The sequence below is a fragment of the Passer domesticus genome, chromosome 28 (assembly GCF_036417665.1).
Source record: "Passer domesticus isolate bPasDom1 chromosome 28, bPasDom1.hap1, whole genome shotgun sequence".
NCBI classification, from domain to species: Eukaryota; Metazoa; Chordata; class Aves; order Passeriformes; family Passeridae; genus Passer; species Passer domesticus.
This window is the reverse complement of record NC_087501.1, coordinates 2,600,038-2,618,868: the sequence shown is the minus strand read 5'-3', so window position 1 is coordinate 2,618,868 and position 18,831 is coordinate 2,600,038. Positions and strand designations below refer to the sequence as shown.

At 55.3% G+C, this 18,831-nt stretch overlaps 2 protein-coding genes across 2 annotated transcripts; both read left to right on the top strand.

The window, feature by feature from the left end:
• The first annotated feature begins 80 nt into the window (after positions 1-80).
• Positions 81-8,597, top strand: LOC135287047 (disintegrin and metalloproteinase domain-containing protein 18-like). Its single transcript, XM_064400351.1, has 19 exons — positions 81-290; positions 529-590; positions 700-778; positions 897-973; positions 1,067-1,250; positions 1,415-1,480; positions 1,749-1,820; positions 2,447-2,613; positions 3,000-3,081; positions 3,248-3,384; positions 3,936-4,122; positions 4,403-4,492; positions 4,792-4,990; positions 5,486-5,594; positions 5,867-6,050; positions 6,373-6,453; positions 6,536-6,653; positions 7,578-7,731; positions 7,924-8,597. The coding sequence occupies exons 1-19, from the start codon at positions 96-98 to the stop codon at positions 8,570-8,572; spliced, it is 2,892 nt and encodes a 963-aa protein (XP_064256421.1). The 5' UTR covers positions 81-95; the 3' UTR covers positions 8,573-8,597.
• Positions 8,598-9,700: 1,103 nt separating this feature from the next.
• On the top strand, positions 9,701-17,081 carry IDO2 (indoleamine 2,3-dioxygenase 2). Its single transcript, XM_064400370.1, is given in 12 exon segments — positions 9,701-10,593; positions 10,596-10,619; positions 11,041-11,136; positions 11,609-11,636; positions 11,639-11,799; positions 11,995-12,113; positions 12,401-12,415; positions 12,772-12,871; positions 13,039-13,156; positions 13,248-13,299; positions 14,996-15,144; positions 16,694-17,081. Coding segments are annotated over 12 exon segments (1,359 nt in total). The 5' UTR covers positions 9,701-10,455; the 3' UTR covers positions 17,053-17,081.
• Positions 17,082-18,831: the final 1,750 nt, after the last annotated feature.

The window sequence follows — 18,831 nt, the reverse complement described above, 5'->3', positions numbered from 1 at the left end:
GCTGGTGGGGCTGTTACCTGTGGGCAGTTACTGGTGGGCTGTGGGGCCGTTACTGGTGGGGCTGTTACCGGCCAGCCACGGGGCCACTCTGTGCAATGCCACCCCTGCTGCTCCTGCTGCTCCTGGAGCTGCTGCAGGAGGCTGGGCAGGGCCCCCCCGAGCCCCCCGCCCGCCAGGACTGGGCTCAGCCATGGGGGTCTCTGTCCCCTGTGGGCGGGCGGGTTTGGTCCCAGATCACAGTCCCGCAGCAGCTGGGGGCCAGCACAAAAGGAGTGGAGGGGCTGAAGCAGGCACGGTGCTGGGGGGCTCTGGGGAGGCTGGGACAAGGGAGGGAAAGTGAGGTTCAGCTGCAGAAGGAGGGCTGGGGGAGTGCAGATGTAACAATGGCACCACAGCAGAGCTGCCAGCACCATGCTGGGTGTGCCCACGCTGTGCTCCCCCTTTGCTGTTCACAGCAGGCCTTCGATCGTGCCATTCCCAACTCCCTGTTCCCAATTCTGCCCTTCTCTGCTTTTCTGTATGCACAAGGAGGCAGTGTCCTACACCCTGAGGATCGAGGGGAGGCCCTACACCATCCACCTGCAGCAGCAGTGAGTTGGCCCTGTGGCTGCCCTGCTCCCTGGTGGCTGCAGAACCTGCGAGAAGCTCTGGGTGGTGGATGCTGCTGTAAGTACCTCACTTTGTGCCTCTCTCTTGCAGTGCCTTTTTATCAGATGATTTCCAGACTTACGTGTCTGGTGAGCAGGGATCTTTGCACTCTGATTCTGCCCACATTGAGGTAACCTGGCCTTGTTTTGGCTGTCTGTCTCTGCCCAAGGCAGCTGCTGGAGCTGTCTGGGTGGTGGGTAAGGGGATGACCTACCCAGCCGTGCTCCTTGTCCTCTGTCACATCACAGGGAGGCTGCCACTACTGGGGGTACATCGATGGCTTCCCCAGCTCAGCAGTGACCCTCAGCACCTGCTCGGGGCTCAGGTAAAGCCCCAGCCCTGCCCCTGAGCTGCCCTCCCTGGCAGGAACAAACAGCTGGTGCCCAGGAGCAAGTGGGCAGCGCTGGTGCCCTGGCAGGGGTTTGCTGCAGTTTGAGGACGTGAGCTACGGCATCCAGCCCCTGGGCTACTCCCCTGCCTTCCAGCACGTGCTGTACAGAGCCAGTGAGGAGCAGATGGCACAGGCCCTGCCAGCCCACAGCCCCCCCGAGGCAGGGCTGGCAGCCTGGGAGATGCTGGACAAGGCTCCCAGGGATGATGAGGTGAGCAGTGCCCGTTCTCACAGTGCCCTGTCCTGTGAGGAGGGGCTGATTCTGCTGGAGGATTTGGCCAGACACTTGGACACAAGCTTTGAGGAAGCACAGCCAGCAGTGAGGCGACCAGAGAATGCAGAATATGTACTTTGAAGCCCATTTTTCTCTTTTAGCCCCTCTCAGCCGCTGCACAATCTCCCAAATACCTCACAGTGTACGTGGTTTTGGACAAGGCTTTGGTAAGTCCATGCCAGCCACTTTTTCCTTGTCTTTGCCTGACTTCTGTGAGCATTTGTAACATTTCCCAGCCTTTACGTGGATCTGTTTTCCATTTTGAAAAGTTACGTGTGCTGTGGATTTTGTTCCTTATTTTGGAAATAAGGAACATGAATTTGTAGCTCGTTTCCATGGCTCGGTGTTGGGAATCATTTCAGTGCTCCAACACTGACCTGCCTCACCCTGGTAAGCACCTTGTCTGCCCTTGTGTCCTCTTGGGTTGTTTTTCAGTACAACTATATGGGATCAGACCCGAATGCTGCGACACAGAACATAATCCAGGCCTTCAATTTAATCAACAGTGTGAGTCCTTAAGTCTGGTTTGTACTGCAGTGAGATGGGAGACAAGGGGGATGTTGATGTTAGCAGTGGCCACCTTTTTTCTAGCTGCTTTTAGGTTTAGGAGGATATTATGTAAAAAATTCCATGTTTCCTGAGAAGGTTTTTCCTCTGGATATGTCAGTCTGTGATAAAAGAACATCTTTCCTGTGTGGTGGCCATGCAGATGTACAGATAAACAGGCAGTTTGCCTCAGGGCAGCCAAACCCTGCCTTTTGAGGACTCCTGGGTTGCTTCCCTCTCTGTGCAGCAGACCCCTGATCTCACTGATCCAATTAACCTGCTTACTCTCAGGTGCTTGTAAGAAACTTCCAGTCCTTTCCAAGGTTCTTTATTCCACTGGTGCTCTTATGGCTCACTCGTGTAATGAGAAATTATTCCCAAAACCATGTATGAAGTTATTGGACTTTGGCTCAGGCCTCTTGCTGTATCTCTTTATTCTTTAGGAGTGTTCATTCTTTTTGGCTACAGATGTCACTGAGGCACTGACAGCAGCAATTTACTTTTCCCAAGTGTTTACTGTGTGCAGAGTGGTGACTCTGCATGAAGGGAAGGTGTGAGAGCAGATGTTTCCTCTCTTACACTTTCAGATGTTTAATCCTCTCAATGTCACCATTGTGCTGTCCTCTCTGGAGCTGTGGGCAGAGGGGGATAAAATATCAACAGCAGGGGACACAGATGACCTTCTACAGCAATTTTTACAGTGGAAACACTTGTCTCTGGAGCCACAGGCCCACAACATTGCCTCTCTCTTAGGGTAAGATACAGGTTCATTAGTGTTAAAGGTTACCTGGGAGCAATCAGTCAAACCAATGTAAGTTGAAACTTTGACAAATGCTTTTTAAAAAACACATATTTCCTAAATCCTTAATATTATCTTAAAGTATTTCTTCCAAGACATTCCTCCTGGTGATGCAGCAGCTGCAATAGTGCCATCCACCCCTTGCCACCCATCCAGGCTGAGTTGGGAATGGTGCCAGCCCCCATTCCCTGCCAGCTTCCCACCATGCAGACCCTGCCCCAGCTCCCCTGGGGACAACAGTCAGGGGCACCAAAGGGATTTGGGCTGTAAAGCCAGCATCCCCCACTGACCACGGCGAGAGGGGGTCCCTGGCACCAGCAGTGACCCCACCTCTGTTCCAGCTACAGGGACCACGGAGCACTCGTGGGCGCAGCGGCTCCAGGAGAGGCATGTCACAGAGATGCTGCTGCCACGGTGGCCCTGGTATGGTCCCCCCTGTCCTCTGCCTGTCCCTCACCAGCCCACACGGCTGTGAACGTGGGCAGCAGGGACAGGGGTGGATGGAGCACGTGGGAGGATCCGTGTCCGGAGCGGGGATTCTCTGCAAGGAACGCTCAGCTCTGGCAGCTCCCCTCTCTCCTCCCTCCAGTACAACAGGAACGTCTCTCTGGAGTCCCTCTCCGTCCTCCTGGCGCAGGTGCTGGCCCACAGCCTGGGCATGAGCCCCGACAGCCCCCGAGGCTGCAGCTGCCCCGGGCGAGTCTGCACCATGAGCCCTGAGGCGCTGTGAGTTTGCCCCAGGGGCTGCGGGGCTGGGGCACTGAGGTGGGGGACAGGGATGGCTGCACGGTGGGCCCTTGTCACAGGTGTCTTCCACCACTGTCATTCCACTGCAAAAATGGAATTGCTCAGGCTGGAAAAGGCCTCCAGCACCATGGAGTCCAACCTTTGACCAATCACCACCTTGTCAACTCACATCAGAGCACTGTGTGATGTGTCAGTCATTTCTTGAACACGTCCAGGGATGGGGAATCCACCACCTCCCTGGGCAGCAATTCCAATGCCTGACCACTATTTCACTGAAGAAATACCTGCTTTTATTCCTCTAAGAAGAAAAAAAGAATTAATTAAATAACAATTTAGTGCTTAATTTGACAAGAGAGACCTTTGCTCTCTAAAATGAAGGTACTTCAGAATGTTTTTCAATCTCTGTTCATAATGAGCAGGTGAATTAATAGACCCCGGGGGCCGTCGTACCCTGGGCCAGGTCTGGGCACACGGAGAGAGAGAGGGGCGGTGAATGTGTAACATATCAACGGATAATTGCTTTATTTTAGGCATTTCAGCGGGGCGAAATCCTTCAGTAACTGCAGCATCAGGGACTTCGAGACCTTCCTGAAGCAGGGCAGAGGCTCGTGCCTGTTTGGCAGCCCCCGGCTGAGCCGCCTGCCCCGCCAGAGCCGGGCCACCTGCGGCAACCGCGTGGTGGAGCCGGGCGAGCAGTGCGACTGCGGCACAGCCCAGGTGGGCCAACCCTGCCCTTGTGCTCCCAGCACGTGGGAATAACCAGCCCTTGGGAGCCCCAGCGAGGGCTGTGTGGGGTTGGAGATTGGTTCTGTGTGGCACCCACGTGGTGGCGGCTTTGTCCGTTTGTTCTGCTGGATGTTGCCCCATTGGTTCTGTGTGGCACCCATGTGGTGGCAGCTTTGTCTGCTTGTTCTGCTGGATGCTGCCTGAGTGATATGGGGAGAGGAGGAGGAGAAGCTCGGGGGTACAACGAAGTGGGTTTGCCATGTGTCCACAGGAATGCCTGAAGGACAAGTGTTGCACTACATCGTGTAGGCTGAAGCCAAGAGCAAGATGTGCCTCTGGATTGTGTTGTAGAAATTGTCAGGTAAGGCACGTTTTTATAATTATGACAAAATCATTATTTATTTTTGGACAAATGGTATGTTCCCATGCTGAGGGATGGAGCCAAACTTCCTGTTGTGCAATGGGAAAGGTTCCTGAGGTTCCTGGGTTTCCCAGCTCGGCTCTTGGGAACGCCTGGTGGGAACATTACCCAGAGACTGTCCCAGGTGGTGTCACACCTGAGCGCCTCAAGGGGGAGGGACCCTGATGCCATGGTCAGAAGGGGCTGTGTGGGCTCAGTCTGGCAGGCGAGGGAGATGCAGAGCTGCTCCTGCCCCCCAGTTCAAGCGGAGGAACTCGCCGTGCCGCCCGGCCGCCGATGCCCAGTGTGACCTGCCCGAGTTCTGCAGCGGCTCCTCCGCCTCCTGCCCGCCCGACGTGTACGTGCAGGACGGGCAGGAGTGCGGGCGTGGCACGGGCTACTGCTACCAGGGACGCTGCCAGTCCCCAGACCTGCAGTGCAAGCGGCTCTACGGGAAAGGTAACAGGCTGTGCTGGTGGCACTGGCACTGCTCAGGGCCAGGGGTGGCCACAGCAGCACGGCCACACAGCTGGAACCTGTATTCTCCAATGCACCATGCTCAGGTTACAGTGGGGCACCTGACTATTTGGGTGTCACCTCTGTTTTGAAGCTGTACTTTTCAATGCAACAAGCTCGGGTGAAAGTGGGGCACCTGAGAGCCCTAGGAAAGCATTTCAAGCCCTGGTTTGGCTCTGGTTAACAGAGTCCCCCAGTGCTTCACAGATAACAATGGAAAGAACAAAAAGCAAATTGTTTTCTGTGGGCAAACTCAATCAGAGAACTTCCCCACTCGCTATTCTCCTGCTGATTTCTGAGGTTCAGGACTGCTGGGGGTTTGGGCAGGGATAGGTATGTTTTCTCTAATTAAATAATGAAAAATGAAGTTATTAGGTACCAGAATATGCTCCTTTGTGTTCCTTTTAACGGTAACAAATATTGCTGGTGAACTTGCAGATTCAAAGAATGCTCCCCTGGTGTGTTATGAGGAGATTAACAGCCAGAGGGACAGGTTTGGGCACTGTGGCTTCAAGGATGGACACAAGTACCGGCGCTGTGTTTGGAGGTACGCTGGGCAGGGGGCACGGCTCTGCTGAAATCCATCTTTAATTGGGGTTGGGCAGCCAAGAGAAGTGTCAAGACTCCAGTTTATGGTGAGATTTGTGAAGCAAGAAACACCTCTCTGTGTGTTCTCCTTGATACGGTGTCTCTCCTCATCCCGGTCCTGCTGATGTTTGCTCAGCAGACCGTGCTGCTTAATGCTCCAGCATTCATCAGGCAGTGTGTGTGTGTGTCTGTGTCTGTTTGATACACATCCTGTGCAAATTGGCTTCCCAGGGATCTCAGGTGTGGCAAGTTAATCTGCACGTACCCGTCCTACAAGCCCTTCTCATCCCCCTCTGCTGCCGTGATGTACGCCCGCGTGCGGCACCACCTGTGTGTGACTCTGAACTACCTGAACGTGTCCACATGGCTGGATCCCCTTCTGGTTCCTCCAGGGACAAAGTGTGGCTCTGGAAGGGTAAGGAAATACTCTGTAATCACCTGGAATGACAAATAGAAACTGTAAATATTAACGAGATCATAGAAAACACTTGTTCCTTGCAGCAATGTCCTTGATATTTAAAAACACTGTGAAAACTTGCAGACATTGCATTAAAGGTTTGGTGGGGTGTGAGCACTAAAATGACCTGGCCTCAGGGCAGAACTGTGGCTTCTTTGTCTTTTTTTTTTTTTTTCCTTTTAAATAGTGTGTTTTCATTTCCCTTTGGGCCACAGCCTGATGTGCTGAGCGCTGTATGGGTGAGGCAGTGCTGGGCTGGAGCTGCCATGGTTTTTCCCAGGTGTGTATAAACAACACATGCCACCCACTCTCGGTGCTGGGACAGAACTGTGACAGCAAAGCAAACTGCCACGGCCGCGGCGTGAGTCCCACGGGTGCTGGGCTGGGGAGGGGGCAGGCTGTGCCAGTCCCCTGCACACCTGTACCCCTCCCTGGCCTTGCAGGTGTGCAACAACAAGGGCAACTGCCACTGCTACCCGGGCTGGCAGCCCCCCAACTGCCGGAGGAGGGGGTCACGCCGTGGGGGCAGCCGGGACAGCGGCCTGCAGCTGGCAGAGGGAGGTGAGTGGGGCAGCTGTGGGATGGCGTGGGCAGGGCTGGCAGTGCCTGTGCCAGGCTGGGCTGGACAGGCAGGGCTGGCAGTGCCTATGCAGGGCTGGCAGTGCCTGTGCCAGGCTGGGCTGGACAGGCAGGGTTGGCAGTGCCTCTGCCCATTTTGGCTGGCAGTGCCTGTGCCAGGCAGGGCTGACAGGGCCTGTGCCCATCTTGGCTGGCAGTGCCTGTGCCCAGCAAGGTGGCAGTGCCTGTGCCCATTTTGGCTGGCAGTGCTTGTGCCTGGCAAGGTGGCAGTGGTTGTGCCCATCTTGGCTGGCAGTGGCAGTGCCCGGCAAGGCCGGCAGTGCCTGTGCCTGGCAGAGCTGGCAGTGGCTGTACAGGGCTGACAGTGCCTGTACCCATCTTGGCTGGCAGTGGCTGTACAGGGCTGGCAGTGCCTGTGCCCATCTTGGCTGGCAGTGCCTGTACAGGGCTGGCAGTGCCTGTACCCATCTTGGCTGGCAGTGGCTGTACAGGGCTGGCAGTGCCTGTGCCCATCTTGGCTGGCAGTGGCTGTACAGGGCTGGCAGTGGCTGTGCCCATCTTGGCTGGCAGTGGCTGTACAGGGCTGGCAGTGCCTGTGCCCATCTTGGCTGGCAGTGGCTGTACAGGGCTGGCAGTGGCTGTGCCCATCTTGGCTGGCAGTGGCTGTACAGGGCTGGCAGTGGCTGTGCAGGGCTGGAAGTGCCTGTGCCCATCTTGGCTGGCAGTGGCTGTACAGGGCTGGCAGTGGCTGTGCCCATCTTGGCTGGCAGTGGCTGTACAGGGCTGGCAGTGGCTGTGCAGGGCTGGCAGTGGCTGTGCCCATCTTGGCTGGCAGTGGCTATACAGGGTTGGCAGTGCCTGTGCAGGGCTGGCAGTGTCAGTGCCCGTGTGGGCTGTCTCCGCCAGGCCTGCAGCGAGCACTGGAGGACGCTGAGATGGCCTGGCTGGTGCTGGGCTCCAGCCTCGTCCTGCTGCTCCTGACGGCGGCGCTGGGGCTCGGCCTGTGGCGGCAGCAGGTGCCAGGCCAGCGCTGTGCGGAGCAGGCGCCGGGCACCCCGGGGTGAGTGGGGCCCCACTGCTGCCTGGGGAGGGCTGAGGGCACCCTGGAGAGGGGGGAAGGGGACAAGGTGATTCCCACGGGGACATGAGGACACTGCCCAGGGCTGAGGTGACCCTTGGGCAGAGGTGCCCTCAGGCTGAGGCACCCCCTGAGCCATGTCAGGGCCAAGGCCCCACTGCAGGTCCCCCACAGCACCAGGAGGGACAGGGAGCTGGAGAGAGACGTGGAGCTAAATCGGGAGCCAGGCCTGGAGCTACGTCGGGAGCCAGACCTGAAACAAAATCGGGAGCCAGATCCAGAGCTAAATCGGGAGCCAGACCTGGAGCCAAATCTGGAGCCAGATCCAGAGCTCAATCGGGAGCCAGACCTGGAGCCAAATCTGGAGCCAGTCCTTGAGCTACATCAGAAGCTAGACCCAGAGCTAAATCTGGAGCCAGATCCAGAGCTAAATCGGGAGCCAGTCCTGGAGCTACATCGGGAGCCAAATCCAGAGCTCAGTCAGGAGCCAGATCTGGAGCTAAATCAGAAGCCAATCCCAGAGCTAAATCTGGAGCCAGACCCTGAGCTACATCAGAAGCCAGATCCAGAGCTAAATCTGGAGCCAGACCCAGAGCTAAGTCAGAAACCAGACCTGGAGCTAAATCTGGAGCCAGACCCAGAGCTAAGTCAGAAGCCAGACCTGGAGCTAAATCTGGAGCCAGACCCAGAGCTAAGTCAGAAGCCAGACCCAGCGCTGGCCCCGGAGCTGCAGACAGACGTAGAGCTAGAGCCAGAGCTGGAGATGAAGACAGACACGGACCCAACACCAGAGCCAGCGCTGGGGCAGCACCACGGGCACTAATTAAAGGTGTTGGGCAAAGCTGTTATGGCCAGTGCCCCGTGGTTTTGTGCTTACATGGTTTATGTTTTTTGTCAGAGTTAACCCTGCTCTCACAGCTGCTGAGATTGTCCCCTGTTCTCTGTGGGCACACGGTGGTGGTTGGGATTTGCCCGTCTGTGAGGGCTGTGAAGCTGCCTGATGCTGGGGGCTGTTTGGCAGGGCTGCCTCTGAAGTGCACCTCTCTTGTGTGACTGTGGGTGTGTGTGGCTCATGGCCCCCTCCTCAGAGCTGGGGACCAGGGAGGGCCACTGCCTCGTGTGGGGGCCACGGTGCTCACTGTGAGGGTGTCACCTCTGTTTTGTATGTGAAGTGTATGTTTCCTGCAGTGCCCTTGGACCTGCACCCCACAGGGGTGTCAGTTCTGCTGTTGTACCCCTGTCCTTGGACCTGCACCCCACAGGGATGTCAGTCCTGTTTGTACCCCCAGACTTGGACCTGCACCCCACAGGGATGTCAGTCCTGCTGTTTGTACCCCTGTTCTTGGACCTGCACCCCATGGGGATGTCAGTCCTGCTGTTGTACCCCCAGATTTGGACCTGCACCCCACAGAGATGTCAGTCCTGCTGTTGTACCCCTGTCCTTGGACCTGCACCCCACAGAGATGTCAGTCCTGCTGTTGTACCCCTGTCCTTGGACCTGCACCCCACAGGGATGTCAGTCCTGCTGTTTGTACCCCTGTCCTTGGACCTGCACCCCACAGAGATGTCAGTCCTGCTGTTGCACCCCTGTCCTTGGACCTGCACCCCACAGGGATGTCAGTCCTGTTTGTACCCCCAGACTTGGACCTGCACCCCACAGGGATGTCAGTCCTGCTGTTGTACCCCTGTTCTTGGACCTGCACCCCATGGGGATATCAGTCCTGCTGTTGTACCCCCAGATTTGGACCTGCACCCCACAGAGATGTCAGTCCTGCTGTTGTACCCCTGTTCTTGGACCTGCACCCCACAGAGATGTCAGTCCTGCTGTTTGTACCCCCAGATTTGGACCTGCACCCCACAGAGATGTCAGTCCTGCTGTTGTACCCCTGTCCTTGGACCTGCACCCCACAGGGATGTCAGTCCTGCTGTTGTACCTCCAGATTTGGACCTGCACCCCACAGAGATGTCAGTCCTGCTGTTGTACCCCTGTCCTTGGACCTGCACCCCACAGGGATGTCAGTCCTGCTGTTGTACCCCTGTCCTTGGACCTGCACCCCACAGGGATGTCAGTCCTGCTGTTGTACCCTGGCCCTTCCCACACACTCAGAGAGCCTCCAGCCCTGGCCCCTGCACAGGCAGCACTCTCAGGGCTGGTTTTCCCTCAGAAAGCAGCTTTTTGGGAAGGCCCTGCTCAGAGCACCCTGCTGACCCCCCTGTGGTGCTGGGACCCCACCAGTGACCCCAGCAGCATGGGGAAAGCAGCAGCATCCACTGTGTGTGTGCATCTCTGGCCAGGTGCCAGCATCCACCACCCCCAGCTGGCTCCTCACTGCCACGGCCAGGTCAGCAGCCCATGGCACACAGCCTGGCATTGCCAGCCACACAAGCAGTGTCCCCGAGCTGCTGCCCCAGCCCACCTCCCACCCTCTGGGAGCCTGGCAGCCCCTCAGGGCAGTCCTGGGAGGAGTCAGCTCACAGCCCCTGCTTCCCCAGAGAGAAGTGACCCAAGGCTTTCCCATGGGTGGATGCCCACCCCACGGAGACAGAGTTTAATGTTTGCTCCAGACAAAGCCTTATCAGCAACCTTTAGCCGTGTTTGCTCAGACCCTCTGGCCATTGGGCAGCCAGGCCTGACCCCCAGGACAAGGTGCTGGTGCTGGCTCAGCACAAGCTGCCAGAGCACCTCCTGACAGCCAGCATCCAGCCATGGAGGCCAGCAAGGACACGGAGGAGCCCCCGCTGCCTCTGGCACTGCCCAGCTTCCAAATCTCCGAGGAGTTTGGCTTCCTGCTTCCCCATCCTCTGGTAGGAGCTGGCTGTGCCTCTCCATCCTCACGGCACAGGAGGCAGACAGGAAAATGGAGGGGTTGGTGAGCAGCTTTCTGGGGGAGCTTTGGTTTGGCATTTTGCTGAAACGCTTTACAAAGAGCAATGAGGAAGGCAGGTGCTATCCTGGCACAGGCAGTTTCATAGCACAAACCCCTGCCCTTTAAAATGATGAAAGCAGTCGCAGCACAGAGGAGAGGTGAAGGAGCTCTGCCATTTACACACTGGCCTTGGCTCTACAGGATTTTGGGGGCACAAGAAGGGCCCAAAGTGGGGCTATTTATTACTGGCCTGGTTCCACAGTGGGAGTGGGTGGGGACAGACAGATCGTGTTCACCATCCTTTAATTTGTGACCACACAGGAAGGGGAACCAGACACAAGGCACCAGCAGTGGCATGTGGGGCTGGGTGGGTGCTGGGAGCCTGGGCACTCTCACAGCCCTTCCTCTGCCTCTCTCCTCCAAGACAGAGCTGCCGGAGCCCTACGGCCCCTGGATGGACATTGCCCATGAGCTGCCCCAGCTGATCACGAGCCATCGGCTCCGCTCACGTGTGCACCAGGTATGGCTTCTCCTTCCTGCCTCCAGAGCTCTCTCAAGCACAGCAGTGTCTGCAAAACAGACTGTCTGCAAAAGCAGCCCAGCAGCACAGATGTGTGCTGAGCCAGGACTGACACCAGGTGACAGCAAAGTCTTAACTTTGGCACAGAAATGACTCCCGCACCAGATCCAAGCGCTCAGCAGCCTGCAAGAGCTGGAGCAGGGCCCCTCTAGGTGTCACAAGAGCCATGTCTCATCCCAGCCATGCTCCCTGCCAAAGGAGCACAGGTGCTCCTCAGCTTCCAGCCAGGCTCGACCCTTTTGGGATCAGCTGCTCCCAGCAGCAGGAGGAGGGACTCCTTTTTGAGGAAAACCCCATGGATTACTGCTCACAAACCAGTAACAGAGCAGCAGGAGCAAATCCTGCAGAGTGGGTGGGAAGGGAGGCATAAAGGCAGGGGAGAAGCACCAGGAGGGCTCCCCTCAGCTGGCAGGGCAGCCCCTCCACCCCAGGGGCCTTGGCATTGCTGCCTCTGCTCCTTGCTCCCAAGGGTTTCCCTGGCAGATGCCGCAGCTGAACACCCAGCACCTCCGAGGACGTGAGGAGCTGCACTTGGCACACCTGGTGCTCAGCTTCATCACCATGGGCTACGTCTGGCAGGAGGGCGAGGAGGGCACCGTGCAGGTAAAGGCAAGGTAAAGCAGGTTCGCCTGCTCCTGGGGGTCTGGGAGCTGCTGCTGCTCCCTTGGAGCTCACCCCAGGGAGCAAAGCCCCTCTCCTGTGGCTGCAGCAGGAGCGTGGCCCCTCTGCCTGGCTGCTGCCTGCACGCAGGCACCTTTCCACGGCCTGACCACATCCCCTGTGCTTTGTGACACCCAGGTCCTGCCCCAAAACCTCGCCGTGCCCTACTGGGAGGTCTCACAGGCCCTGGGCCTCCCGCCCATCCTCAGCCACGCAGATTTTGTGTTGGCCAACTGGAGGAGGAAGGATCCCAACGGGTAAAGAGGCAAATGCCAGTGGACCGAGCGCGGTTCTTCCTGCAGCACTGATCAGCAGGTGTTGGGGACAGACTGCTCCCAAGCTGCTCCCATTCTGCCAAATCCCACCTTTGCTGGGGTCAGCCTCAGGGGTGTGGACACAGGAACTCTGTGGGGACGTGGGTGTCTCTGGGAGCAGCTCCTCTATTCCCTGCAGAGCATGGATTGTTACTAGAACAATTTATAATCTCTCTCTCTCTCTCTCCTTTTTCTTGTGCATTTGTTGGCCATAACTGCAATGCCTTCAGGCCTCTGGAAATTGAGTAAGTAGTTACTGCTCATTTCTTTTCTAACGGTGTTGGTTTTGTTTGGATTGGCTCAGCTCTGTAGCACTGCTTGGGCTGAACCTCTCTTGATGTGTGTTGTATTTGTCACACAAGTGCCACTGCAACGACAGCACAGGGATTGTGGCAGAGCTGCTGGCTGCTCTGGCAGTCCCCCAAAACCAGAGCAGTCCTGCTCCCCTTTCACTCTGTGCCAGCTCAGGGTGCACAGGGTGCAGATAAGAAGCTCTGGAGTCTGGGATGGTTTTGTGCCAAGGGTTCAGTGGGTCCCACAGTGTGTAGGGAAATTCTGAGCCACCACCCCCCCAATCCCTCCCCTTGGCCCCTTTTTGCAGGAACCTGGACACGATCATCACGCTGCCTGGGGGAGAGAGCCTGCGGGGCTTCATCCTTGTCACCCTGCTCGTGGAGAAGGCAGCTGTGCCTGGCATTAAGGTGGGCACTGTGTGTTGAGGCTCTTTGCTTACCTGCACTGTGAACTGCACCCACGAGGTGCTCCTGTCCCCTGAGCCCGGGCTGGGCAAGGGGCAGAGCTGCCACGGGTGCAGCAAATGTGCACAGACATCCTTGGTGACTTGGTGCTCTGCCTCCTCCTCCTGCAGGCAATCACCCGGGCCCTTGGTGCCACCCTGCAGGGTGATGAGGAGTCCCTGCACAGAGCCCTGGAGGAGCTGGCAGGGGCCATCGAGGCCATGAGGGAGGCACTGGGGAGGATGCACGGTGAGAGCAGCTGGTGCCTGTGCATGCTGCAGCTCACGACACGCTCTGGTGTGACTGCCCATGGCCTCTGATCTCATTGGCTTCCTCCTAGACTACGTGGATCCAGAAGTATTCTACTCTGTCATCCGGATCTTTCTCTCTGGGTGAGTGGGGCCTGGTTCCCTTCAGAGCTGGGAATGTGCAGGGAAGGGACAGCCCAGGTGGGATATGGAATTCCCCCGGGCAGCATTGTGTCTGGCAGTGATGCTCCCTAGAGCATCACGATCCTGTCCCTCAGAAATTCCTAGGCACTGGATCAGTTGGGCATGGGCTGTGGCCAAGGGCTGGGGTCTGCCTCTCTCCAGCTCCTCTCCATCCCACGCTTCAGCTCAGCCCTGGCAGCCCCAGCAGCCAGAATTGTGCACAAATGAATCTTTCCTGCTCTTGGCCAAACAGTTTTGACAGGAGAAGAGGAATTTCTCTTTCCTTCCACACTGTGTACACAAAGCTGCAAAGCTGAGCAGAGGCTCTTCCCACTGCGTGTTAAGGAAACATCTGTAACAACCTCTTGCTGCTGCTCTTTTACAATTCTGTCAGTTGAAAAAAAGAAAATTTCCCCCCCAGATACTGCAAATAGAGTTTGGGCAAGGTGGAACCACAGCCCAAGAGCTAAACCCTAGCCCATCCCTCAGCAGTGGGGCTGCAGCATCTGCAGACACCAGATCCCAGGCTTCTCAAGGGGGTTCTATTTTTATTTCTCTCCATCATATCTCAGCATTCCCAACTAAAAGGCTCCGTGCATCGTGATTAAGTTTCTTTCATTTTTTATCCAAGCTGACCTTGTCTCGATGGTCATCAGCTTGGGAAAACATGCCTTTTAAATTCCCTTCTGTTTATAAAAACTTCCCACTAGTAGAGGTTACTATAAATACAATCCTGGGAGAACTAAAAATATTCTGGTATTTGATAATGAATCTATTTTCTCTGCAGTTTGTGTAAAATCTGTTCCTGTAGCCCAACAGACACTGCAGCCAGCACCGAAAGCCTCATGGAATGGTGCATTCTGCTAAAGGTCAACAGATATTTTTGTGCCAGGCATTTTACCTCCCTGAAACTGTAACTCCTGTCTCCATTTGGGTGTGAGCCCTTCTCCATTTCAGCACCAGGGGGGCTGACAGGGTCTGAGTTCAGGGTGTGTGTGGGAAGAACCAGCAGTGCTGGCTCCCGACCTGCCCAGGACCAGCAGCTTCAGAGGGAGGAAATCCCATCCTTGCCTCGTTATCTGCAGAGATAAATAGAGGCAGGCTGGCCTGGCCTCTATTTTTCTTTCAAATGCCTTTAAAAAAGACATTTAAAGACATCCTGAGTAACAAGAACAAAGGAAAACCCAAACTTCAGGGGCTCAAAGGAGTGTTTGGGTGACTACCTGCTTCTCCAAACAGCCCCTGACATTCAAGGAATTGATGTAAAGTGCCAAGAGAAGTGCCCGCAACCCTCTCACACACCCAAGGCAGCTCTGCTTGCAGAAACCCTCCTGAGCTGGAGCAGGAGGTGCAGCCAGGCAGGGCAGCGTGTCCCAGCACCACGCCACAGGCTGCTCACCAGGGCGTGGAGATCCCAGAGAACGCTCTCCTGGCAAAGCAAAATTAAGGATTTCTCCTCACCCCCACGGCCTCACCGCGTGCTTTGGCACACAGTCTGATTTCCAAGTTCATCTCCTCTTTGAGGAAAGCCGCCATGGCTGCGTTGGAGGAGGAGATCCATGGGATCTTTTGCTCAGTGCTGCCAGCCCAGGCTCCCTTGTGCCAGGCCCCTGTCCCCAGCCCCTGGCTGCTGCCTGATGCCGTGTCTCCTGCTCAGCTGGAAGGACAACCCCGCCATGGCGCGGGGGCTCGTCTACGAGGGGGTGTCCCCGCAGCCCATGGCGTTCTCGGGGGGCAGCGCGGCGCAGAGCACGGTCCTGCACGCCTTCGACGAGCTGCTGGGCATCTGCCACCGCCCCGACAGCGGTGAGCACCTGCTTTTCTCAATTTGCAGATAACCCCGACGAGGGGAGAGATGGGTGAATTGGACTCCATGTTCTTAGAAGGCTAATTTATTATTTTATCATATTATATGATATATATTATAAGATATTTTATTAAATTATATGATATATAATATAATATAATATAATATAATATAATATAATATAATATATTATGCTGTACTAAACTATACTAACTATACTAAAGAATAACTATAGTTATTCTATAATTATAACTATATAACTATATTTTATATATATATAATATATTATAATATAATATAATATAATAGAATATAATATAAATAACATAACATAATTTATATTATATTATATTATATTATATTACATTATATTATATTATATTATATTATATTATATTATATTATATTATATTATAATATTGTATAAGATATAATGTAAATATTATATGTACATTCATTATTTGTATATATTATATATTTAGTACATATTTTATATATTATAGAATATATATAATGTAGAATACTATATCATTATATAGTCATTATATATATAATATATTCTATAATATATATTATAGAATATATATTATAGAATATAATATATATATATTCTATAACTATATAACTATATATTCTTTAGTAACTATACTAAAGAATAGAGAAAGGATACAGACAGAAGGCTACCAAGAGTGATAATGAAAACTTGTGACTCCTTCCAGAGTCCAGAAACAGCTTGACAGTGATTTGTCATTAAGTAAAAATAATTCACATGAAACCAATCAAACATGCACCTGTTGGATAAACAATCTCCAGACCACATTCCAAAGCAGCAAAACACAGGAGAAGCAATGAGATAATTGTTGTTTTCATTTTTCTCTGAGGCTTCTCAGCTTCCCAGGAGAAGAAATCCTGGATTTTTCAGAAAATATGATGGTGACACTTTTCCTTCTCCAAAGCAGATGAGGGGCTGGGGAGGAGATGAGCCAGAGTGATTCCCATGAGTGTGCCAGCTCTGGCAGGCAGGAGGACGTGTGCCCATCTCATCCTTGCAGAGCCTGGCTGGCACCAGGGAGATTCCAGAGAGGAAGGTTATATTATAAATGTGGCTCTGGCAGGTGCTTCCTCACCATGATAAATTCACAAAACCATTTTGCTGAGGTTCTCTGTGGCCCCAGAGACGAGGGAGCAGAGCATGCGGGCATCCTGCCAGTGAGAGGCCATTCACAAAGCTCCACTTCAGTCCAGCCCACAACGGAAATATTTACCAGAAATTAGCAAAATAACTTTACTACGGAAAAAAAGAAATCCAAAACCAAAAGGCTGGGAGCAGGGCTAAACCCTGCCTTTTAGGGTTAGCACCAGCCCTAAGGGAGCACTGCCCTAATATGGGTTTTTTCTCACTTAAGTGGAGGCAGGGCAGAGGAGGCTGTGCAGGGCTCCCCCAAACTGTGCCAGCACCACAACTCCAGGCCAGCATCTCTCCTGGAGTGTCGGGGCCTTTTAGCCACTTCCCCCCAGCTCACCCCTGCCTTTGCCGGTGTCTCGCAGCCGCCTTCCTGCGCAGGATGAGGGAGTACATGCCCCCGGCGCACCGAGCCTTCGTGGAGGCGATCCGCGGCTCCGCGTCCCCGCGGCGCCTCGTGCTCCGCTCGGGGGACGCGCGGCTCCGCGCCGCCTTCAACCGCTGCGTGTCGGCGCTGGCAGCCTTCAGGTCCTACCACATCACCGTCGTCACCAAGTACATCGCTGCTGCGGCGGCCAAAGCCAAGGCCAGGCGGGCGGAGCCGGGCGCCGCTGCGGGAAAAGCCCCGTCTGCGCTGGAGGCGAAAGGAACCGGCGGGTCGCACATCTTCAGCTTCCTGAAGAGCATCAGGGACACCACCAGGGAGGGGTTGATAAGTGCCTGACCTTCCCCGAGGGTTGCCCGAAGTGGGCGCAGGAGGCCGAGGGGATTTGGCCAAGATGCAAAACCTCCCGTCAGCAGCATCCTTCCCCCCTGTGCACGCCTGGGACACGCTCGGGGCTGGTGGGAGAGAGCAGAGCTGCTGCTGCTGCCTCCCCCAGCAGGCTCGCAGCGAGCTCAGCATCCTCCCCTGGCACTGGGACGGTGCCCTGCCAGCACAGCATCCCCAGGGGATGAGCTGCGTCCCTGCCAGCCCCGCTCGCTCCCCGCTGCACCCCCGCAGCTCGGATGGACACGGGTGGGTCACAGGGTGGAATAAAGCAGCGATTTGCCGACCCAGCCGTGAGGCCGGGCCCTGTGTCCATCACCAGGTGGCGGCAGAAAGCCGCGTTTGGCAGCAGGGGTGGCGAGGTGGGCGCGGGCGGGGGTCGGGGGGTGCAGGGCGGAGGGGTTCGGGGGGCAGCGAAGGGCGAGAAGGAGCTCCCGCTGTGCCCCCCGGCCCTGGCACCCGGACACGGCTCCTGTCCCCCCACACCTGCAAAGCGACCACAATTACTCCTCAGGGGGAGTCCAATGAACACCAACTCTCCCGGCATGGGGGTGATGCTGAAACAACTCAAACCAACCACGAGAGGAGTGGGGATGGAGAAGGGAGCCAGGCGTGGGACAAATGCGGGGTGTCCAGGAGGCTGCAGCGAGGCTCAGGGGTTGTTCAGGGGGTACTCTCCATGGCCAACTCCATGGCCCCTCCTGGTTCATTAAGGGCTCAGGATGCAAAGCTGCAACACTGGGGGTCACACTTCTCTTTAAGTCTCGGTGATATCACAGTGCTGCTTTAGGGGACATGGGGACACATGGCTTCCCAGAGGGGCCAGCATGGGAAAAACACTTCTGACAAACTCCTGATCCTCTCTAGGTACTGACAGCACAATAACAGCCCAATAGAGAGGCTCCTCTGACACCACTGAAGGTGAGGTGAGACCCCCGAGTGTCACTGCTCAGCCCAGGACTGCAGGAATGGGCTCACCTCACACCACCGAGCTGGGCTGGGTGGGCAGAGCCCTGTGCCAAGAGCTTTTTTAGTAATGCCAGGTGCCTGTGTTGCCCTTTTCTAGCAAGTCAGCACGCCCGGATTCCTTGGGATTTGCATCTTTAGGGAAATCGGGCCATATGGCTCTGTTTTGCCTCCTCAGGTTTTGCTGGCACTGCCACCAGAGGCAGGATTCACACCCAATCAGTGTCTTGGTGCAAAAATAGCCCTGGCAGTGCCCCTTCTGCACTACCAGAAGAGAGTCAAGGTCCTTTGAAATGAGATGATGTTCCCATAAGGGCAAAACAAGCTCAGCACACTGTAGCTTGAATTATTAAACTCTTGCTAAATTGTATTTTGTGCTCTTTTTTTGAATATAGCCCTAAAACTGGGGCTTCGGAGATGATTTCAGTAAACAACCCACGGGAACGTGTCAGCACCTTTAAATCTCTGCCTGGCAGCGCTGCTTCCACTTGATCTTCCTTTCTGAATAGCTGCTGCATATTTCATGGAGGAAATATTTCATCCCGATGATTGTCTTGGCCTATTGCATTTCAGACCATTTCAGGAAAACAGCAAACTTGGACCAGGGGAGAAATCACTCCATCGAAATGAGAAACGCAGCCAGGACGGGAGGGAGCTGGGGCAGGCTGGCCCTGCAGGGGAGGGGGGCTCTGCTGGAAATGCTCAAATCCTGCTGGGAGCAGAAATTCCAGGTCCAGGCAGAGCCACGGGACCCCCAGCAGGGGGGTT

Coding starts and splice junctions, on each gene's coding strand:
- LOC135287047 (XM_064400351.1), top strand. CDS start 96: ATGCCACCCCTGCTGCTCCTGCTGCTCCTGGAGCTGCTGCAGGAGGCT. Junction 4,493..4,791: donor TGTGTTGTAGAAATTGTCAG/GTAAGGCACGTT, acceptor CCTGCCCCCCAG/TTCAAGCGGAGGAACTCGCC. Junction 5,595..5,866: donor TACCGGCGCTGTGTTTGGAG/GTACGCTGGGCA, acceptor TTGGCTTCCCAG/GGATCTCAGGTGTGGCAAGT.